Raw genomic sequence first — 7782 nt, 5'->3', positions numbered from 1 at the left:
TGGGGTTCAGCCTTTTGGAAGAATAATAATAATTGCAAAATGAATTTAAGCAATGTACGTAAAAATAAAAGTATATAGTAATATAGTATTGTTTCCTATAGTACCTTATTTAAATTGAAATAAATATCAAAATTAAATAATTTTACTTAAATAAGTTAACCGCGTGAGTTATTAGACGATAATCAAACTGCTAATATAATTGTATGGTTAATGCATATCGGATAGAATCTTAATTAATTTTACAGTAATAATGGTAAGATGTCGGATACTCCGTATTATATATATATATATATAAAAAGTTTCATGAATTGGATCAGAGTTAAATCCAAAATGAATATAAAGTTAAATTGAAATATATACCAAACATAGTCAAACATAGTTGGCAGTATTGAAAATTGAACATTAACAGGTAATATTTACTCATTTACGAGTGATAACACGTAAATTTGAGTCAATACGGATTGCAAAAATAAAGTAAGGTTCCTATTTTGTAAGTCAATGTTGACATAATGAGATTTGGCTTTACTTGTTTCTCGTTAATTTTTTTTTACTAATTATTTATTTTTATCAAGTAAAATTTATATATTTAAAAATAATTTAAATTTTATATTTAAGTTCAAGAAACCAAATCTAAAGAACAAAAAACATAAACAATAAATATAAAATTATTCTTCATTTGCTTATTTTCTACCCCATTCATCATAATTTACGAATTAGTTAACAATAGTTAATTAAGGTTATTTATAATTCTTTTATTTAAACATTTAAGCTACGTTTATTTTAATTATCAACTTTTTAATTCTAAATGCACTCTTATTTCTCTGTTTCTCTTCCTTCAATTTTACATTTCTCTATTTTTTTAAAATCCATTTCATAAATACACTCTTAGTATAGTATTAATGCATAAAATAGTAAATGATCAAAATGATGGTTTGATAATAATATTTGTAGACATTATATATTGGATTATTATAATAAATAAATTTGATTTCATATAGATTTTAATTAGTAGAGATTTGTTAATTATTTAAAAAAAATATAAATATTGGGCATATATTTTTGCGCATTGCGCATAGAAAAAACTAGTATTACTATAGGCTTCAACTTAAAATATTGTTTAAAAAAATATGTAATTATCAAATCTTAATATATTTTAAGGAAAATTTGTAATTTATGTTCATAAAAAATATGTCAATTATCAATGTCACTCATGAATTATTAGTGCAGTGGTTTAATGTTGCTCATCAATTTTCAAAAAGTTATATATATTGTCCCTCATGTAGTGTAAATGTTGTCCCCCAATTTCCATTCGTACTGTACGAGAGATGTAATATATGTACCAGTTTAACAATTGAAGAGTAATGTTTACATTATTAATAATTAATGAATAGCATTGATAATTAAAATATTATTAAGGGGTATAAATTATATATTTTAATGTTTCAAGTTCCAACTACTAAAGTCATCAAATGTCTGTACCGAAACAGGGGGAAAGGAGGTAACTAAAAGTATTCATAACTTCTCCTTGGACGGAAGATATTTAGTCAAAATGTGGTGTGAGACCGTCGGGCCTCAATCCGTGAGACAAATCTTTGATTAATGAATTGGATTTTTATTTCATTAATTAAAAATTTATCCTGTTTTACGAATTGAGATCCGTGAAATGATCTCATACAAGTTTTTATCATATATTATATATATTTTTTGTATCCACTTCTTCATCAATTTCCACTCAAGAGTCTACACGGGTTTAAATCATTGATTCAGTAAGTAGTGGTAGTGTAAAGATTATACTCAAAATGGATATATTCCTTATGCACATTAAATTTTTTGACTATATTTATCAAATTACTGTGATTTATATCCTCCTAAATACTTTGTTAAATTATAGTGCAAGGGATTGAAAATTCAACCTAGATGAAATACCCCACTCAAGGGGTGCAAATTAAGAGTATCGTCCCTTCCCCCACTTTAAGCTTCACTCTGCACCGCCCGAGCTTCACCAATCAAACCCATCTTTACTTTAGTGATATGCTTTAACTTTTAGTTTTTACCCACCTATTTTCACAACTACCTTTTCCATAAAGCAAGTCAACTATATTCATAAATTTCAATACCAAACTACAAACCACCTCATCACAGTATTTTCTCTAAAAATTATTATAAAAAATAAATTATAATGTGTATTAATTGACCTATCAAATTTCAAATACTTACATTAATGTCCATAATTTTTTCTTTAAAAAATAAAAATAAAAATTTAATTGGTAGGCAAACTCTACACATTTTGTTACTAGTAAATCAAAGTTTATAAAATTATTTTGAATTTTGAATAAATTATATTAAAGTACTGTATTTTCAATATATTCCGAGATCAATGAACAAGATTGATCATGCCTTGATTAGAGCCACTCGTTCTCAATCTGGTTCTCTTTGTTGGTTGTCTTCAAGTCCTTATTGTATTGAACATTTACTCTAATGAAGTTATTTGAATTTCCTCTAAAAAAAAACTATGTTCATTAATTTACAAAAGAATACTCCTATAATTATTTATATTGTTTGTAATAAATGTTAGTTTAAGACATTTATTAAAATTAGTATATATATTATTAAATTAATAATTAATATTAATACATTTAACATATGATAATTGCATACTCATTTTGTGATTGTTACGTTACTAAAAGTTTTAGTATTTTTATTTATTATTAAAGTTGTATTTATATACCAATTAGATGAATTTTCTTATTAACTATTGGCATTTCTTCTTATATTATATTATATATGTTCATTATTTCAATACTACCAAGAATAAATGAATAATGCATGTTTGTATCAAATATTACTTTACTTAATATTAAACCACATATAAGTATACAAACGTATCACGTTTTGTATCAATACTATGCTTATTAGCATGATAAAAATATTATAGTCTAGAAACTTAGAAAGTATATACATGAAAATGATACGGAGTAGGATTTAAATGCAGGTACGTATGCAAACTAAACAAATAACCACAAGAGTTTCAAATACAAATATATTAAACTTTTTTTTTGAGTACTACTTACTCCTGTTACAAATATATTAAACATAAATACATTGAAAACAAAAAGAAATATAGTATTGACATTATAATAAATAAAAAAAAATGTTTTTTTTTTTTATAACAATTGTAACTAGGGTGTAAATGAGTCGAACAGCTCGCGAGCCGCTCGGCTCGAGCTCGAGACAAACTAGAGCTGACTTGTTTCGTAATTGAACTGAATTCGAGCTAAAATGTTTTAAGCTGGTGGCTCGTCAAGCCGTTCGTGACTATATATATATATATATATAGCCGAGGCTCGGTCAAAGCTTGACTTAAGCTCGAGCCGAGCTCAAACTTCAATTTTTGAACTTGAACTAACCTGAGCTTGAGCTCGACTAGCTTGTTTACACACCTAATTAAAACTTGATCCAACACATAATAGTCAAACATTTATTTAATACGTTACATGTGAAATATTTACTCATCTTCAAATAATGAATGTTAATTTGATTTTTTGTGTGTGTAATAATTAGATAAAAATCTTATCATGCATTCAATAGGAATGTTTCTATAATAATTACTAAAATATTTCTAAATAGTATTATTTTATTCTTTTCTATGAAATAATAGATGGAAAACAAAGGCAAGTTAGTAGCTTTCAAAAAAAAATAATAAATATATTCTTGTAAATGATAAAGAAGAACAAATAGTTTTGATGCAAAAATTCGATAGCATAAATCCCAAGAATGTGGTATTGGAGCAAAGGACATCCTTTATCCTTAGCCTAAGTAAGCACTAGAGCTTGACTGCAGCAGCTGAATTAATGTAGGCCCCACCGATTAACCCGGGCGGGCCCCACGCGCATGTGCCAACTGTATCCTATTTTCACCTTCTCTTTCTCCCCTGGATAGGCAAAATCCCGGTTATGGAAAGTGAAGGCTCTATAAGCCAACCCACCCCCCACCACTCACTTTCCTTCCTCTTTTCGCACCCCAAAAAAGAGAAATTCCATTAAAAATCTTACCTTTTTACTCTCTATATTCCTCCATCTCCGCCGTTCAATCTGCCGCCTCAAAATTCTCTCTCTTTCTCTTTCTATAATTCGCACCCAGTCTTTATCCTTATTGTGCCAGTGATATTTTACTCATGTATATGTATTTTGTTCATGTATGGTGTATAATTTGAGTCGAAACTGTCGTGTGCTAGAAGAACCTGCCAGTTTTCTTCTGAAATTGTCTTTTGTAGCTGGAGTTTTCTTGAATTTCGTTTAGAAGATGAAGAAACTCTATCTGGGTATCTCTGGTTTGGCTTTAAGATCTGTGGGTTTGTTGTTTTTTCTGTTTGTTGTTGCTGTGCCGGCGGCGCTGTCACAGTCGCCGGACGTCGGGGTAATGCAGGAGTTGAAGAAGAGTGTCAACCCGCCGGCGTCGCTCGGGTGGGATGACCCGGACCCGTGCAAGTGGAAGCAGGTGGAGTGCGCCGGCGGGCGGGTTACGAAGATCCAAGTTGGGAAACGGGGCCTCTCCGGCTCTCTGCCGCCTAATCTCGGAAACCTCACCGCCTTAACGATCTTCGAAGTGATGGAGAATGGGCTCGCCGGAGCTCTGCCCAGTCTTGCTGGGTTGGGCTCGCTTCAGAGGATCCTCGTGAACGGCAACGGCTTCACTTCAATTCCCCCCAATTTCTTCGCCGGTATGAATTCCTTGGAATCGGTTTCTCTAGACAACAACCCTTTCTCTCCATGGCCGTTCCCGGAAAGCCTTAAAGACGCTTCAGCTCTCCGGAGCTTCTCCGCTATCAATTGCTCCATTTCCGGGCCCTTGCCTGATATTTTCATTTCCAATAATTTCCCTAGCTTAACAGATCTGCGTCTCTCCTTCAATTCTTTATCCGGGCCTCTCCCCCCGAGCTTTTCCGGCTCTTCTTTGCAGACTTTATGGCTAAACGGTCAAAACGGTGTTTCTTCTAGACTAAATGGCACCATATCTGTTCTGCAAAACATGACATCTCTTACCCAAGTTTGGTTGCACGGGAACTCATTTTCCGGTCCAATTCCAAACTTATCCGACCTTAATTCCTTGCAAGATTTCAGTGTGAGAGACAATAGTCTTACCGGTCCGGTCCCGGATTCATTGACAAAGCTCAGTTCTCTGAAAGTTGTGAATTTGACTAATAATATGCTTCAAGGGCCGACCCCCGAGTTTCCAGACACTGTTCAGGCTGATATGGTGGCTGACACTAATAGTTTTTGTTTGTCACAGGCAGGTAAAGCTTGTGACACAAAGGTTAATGTATTGTTAGCTGTAGCTAAGGATGTCGGATACCCTATCCAGTTTGCGCGGGATTGGAAAGGTAATGATCCTTGCACTCCATGGAGGGGTATAACATGTGATAATGGAGGAATTTCGGTTGTGAATTTTCAGAAATTTGGGCTTATAGGGACGATTTCGCCTAATTTTTCATCTATCACGACGCTGCAGAGGCTGATTTTGGCGAATAATAATCTCACTGGAAATATCCCTAACGAGCTTACGGATTTGAGTCAACTTAAGTTATTGGATGTTTCGAATAATCAGCTGTATGGTAAAGTCCCTAACTTTAATAGTAATGTGAAATTGATAACAGATGGAAATGTCAATATAGGTAAAGACGGTCCTCCTCCTTCAGTGGTACCATCTCCTGGTGGTTCTCCCGGGGGAGGTGGTGGAGGAACACCCTCCGGAGGAGGGGAAAGCGGTGGTAAGAAATCCTCTACAGGAGTGATTGTTGGTGCGGTGGTTGGTGGTGTGTGTGGTGTAGCTGCTTTGGCTGGGCTGTTTGTCTTTTGCTTGTATCGAACTAAGAAGAAGCGGTCGGGTAGAGTGCAGAGTCCACATACTATGGTTATTCATCCTCGCCATTCAGGGTCAGAACACGATGCGGTTAAGATCACGATTGCTGGCTCGAGTGCTACTGGAGGAGTAAGCGAGACTTATAGTCATGGAAGTAGTGGACCGAGCGATGTTCATATTATCGAGTCCGGTAGCTTAATGATCTCCATCCAGGTTTTGAAGAGTGTTACTAACAACTTCAGTGAAGATAATATACTTGGAAGAGGCGGGTTTGGTACTGTTTATGGCGGGGAATTACACGATGGAACGAAAATCGCTGTTAAGAGGATGGAATCCGGGGTGATGGGGGATAAGGGTTTGGACGAGTTTAAATCCGAGATTGCTGTCCTTACAAAAGTGCGCCATAGGCATTTGGTTGCACTTCTCGGTTATTGCTTGGATGGAAACGAGAAGCTCCTTGTCTACGAGTACATGCCTCAGGGGACACTTAGCCGGTATCTCTTTGACTGGAGAAAAGAAGGATTGAAACCGCTCGAATGGATGAAAAGGATAATAATCGCACTCGATGTGGCTCGAGGTGTCGAATATTTGCACGGCTTAGCCCAACAAAGCTTCATTCATAGAGATCTTAAGCCATCAAATATTCTTCTCGGAGATGATATGAGGGCTAAAGTTGCAGATTTTGGACTCGTTCGTCTTGCTCCTGATGGGAAAGCTTCAATTGTTACAAGGTTAGCTGGAACTTTCGGTTATCTTGCTCCAGAATATGCTGGTAAGTCTTTTACGAGATTTAGTTCTTTTATTTTATTTTATCATTGATTGCATTGTGGTGTTTGAACATAAATTTTACAGGAAAAAACATTCTTACTATCTTCAAACAATATCATAAATTTTCCAGGAAAAAACATTCTTTTGTTTCTGTTTGGCAGAGCTTATAGCTTATTTTAAACTACTAATGAGTTATTATATTATTTCTAATTGTAAGGTTACAATAGATTAGCAGTTCTTGCCTATCATTTTGTTGGTTTATGAAAAATAGCAGTTCTTCGAACTTATTTCACATCTGTTTTTTGTAGTTTAGTTTAAATTTGCTTGCTAGATGTTAACATCACAAGTCTATCACCATTGGCATAACGTATACATTTCAATGTTCCAATAACTTTTATGATGGATACAAAATTTATTATGATTTTTTGGGCAGTTACGGGCCGAGTAACAACCAAAATTGACGTATTTAGCTTTGGAGTCATTCTGATGGAGATAATTACTGGAAGGAAAGCTCTAGATGAAAGTCAGCCCGAGGAGAGTATGCATCTTGTACCATGGTTCCGAAGAATGTGGGGGGACGAGGAACAATTTAGGAAGGCGATTGACCCGACGATTGATCTAAATGAAGAAACACTAGCCAGTGTACGAACTGTTGCCGAGTTGGCTGGTCACTGCTGTGCTCGGGATCCCCATCAAAGACCCGATATGGGGCACGCGGTGAACGTTCTTTCGTCTCTCGCTGAGCTCTGGAAACCATCGGAGCCCAACGAGGATGACATATACGGGATCGACTTCTTCCTCAGCTTGCCCCAGGCAGTTAAGAAGTGGCAGGCTCTCGAGGAATCGAGCGGGTTCGATGCGTCTTCTTATCCCGGGAGCAGTGACAATACCCAGACAAGTATACCCACACGCCCGTCTGGGTTTGCAGATTCGTTCACATCATCAGATGGGCGGTAAGAACAGGGCCGGGCCGGGCATTGGAATTTGCCATCAAGTGGATGGCACTTAGGAGGTTGGTTGGTTCATTTATTCTTTGTGTTACGTTCCTAATCCGATGAATTGAATTTCCTTGTCTATTATACTTCTACGATGGCGTTTGATTGTAGCATGACAATGTTAATTTAGTTTATGAAACATCCTTTGTTTAGTTTGTGG

The 7782-nt window shown here is 35.3% G+C and overlaps 1 protein-coding gene across 1 annotated transcript; it reads left to right on the top strand.

Moving 5' to 3' along the window:
• The first annotated feature begins 3960 nt into the window (after positions 1 to 3960).
• Positions 3961 to 7777, top strand: LOC109166863 (receptor protein kinase TMK1-like). Its single transcript, XM_019315756.1, has 2 exons — positions 3961 to 6631; positions 7061 to 7777. Exons 1-2 carry the CDS (start codon positions 4303 to 4305, stop codon positions 7582 to 7584), a joined length of 2853 nt encoding a protein of 950 aa, XP_019171301.1. The 5' UTR covers positions 3961 to 4302; the 3' UTR covers positions 7585 to 7777.
• The last annotated feature ends 5 nt before the right edge of the window (positions 7778 to 7782 follow it).

This window comes from Ipomoea nil, unplaced genomic scaffold (assembly GCF_001879475.1).
Source record: "Ipomoea nil cultivar Tokyo-kokei standard unplaced genomic scaffold, Asagao_1.1 scaffold3109, whole genome shotgun sequence".
Lineage (NCBI taxonomy): Eukaryota > Viridiplantae > Streptophyta > Magnoliopsida > Solanales > Convolvulaceae > Ipomoea > Ipomoea nil.
Note: the sequence above shows the minus strand (reverse complement) of the source record. Positions and strands in the feature narration are given on the sequence as shown.

Coding starts and splice junctions, on each gene's coding strand:
- LOC109166863 (XM_019315756.1), top strand. CDS start 4,303: ATGAAGAAACTCTATCTGGGTATCTCTGGTTTGGCTTTAAGATCTGTG. Junction 6,632..7,060: donor TCTTGCTCCAGAATATGCTG/GTAAGTCTTTTA, acceptor TTTTTTGGGCAG/TTACGGGCCGAGTAACAACC.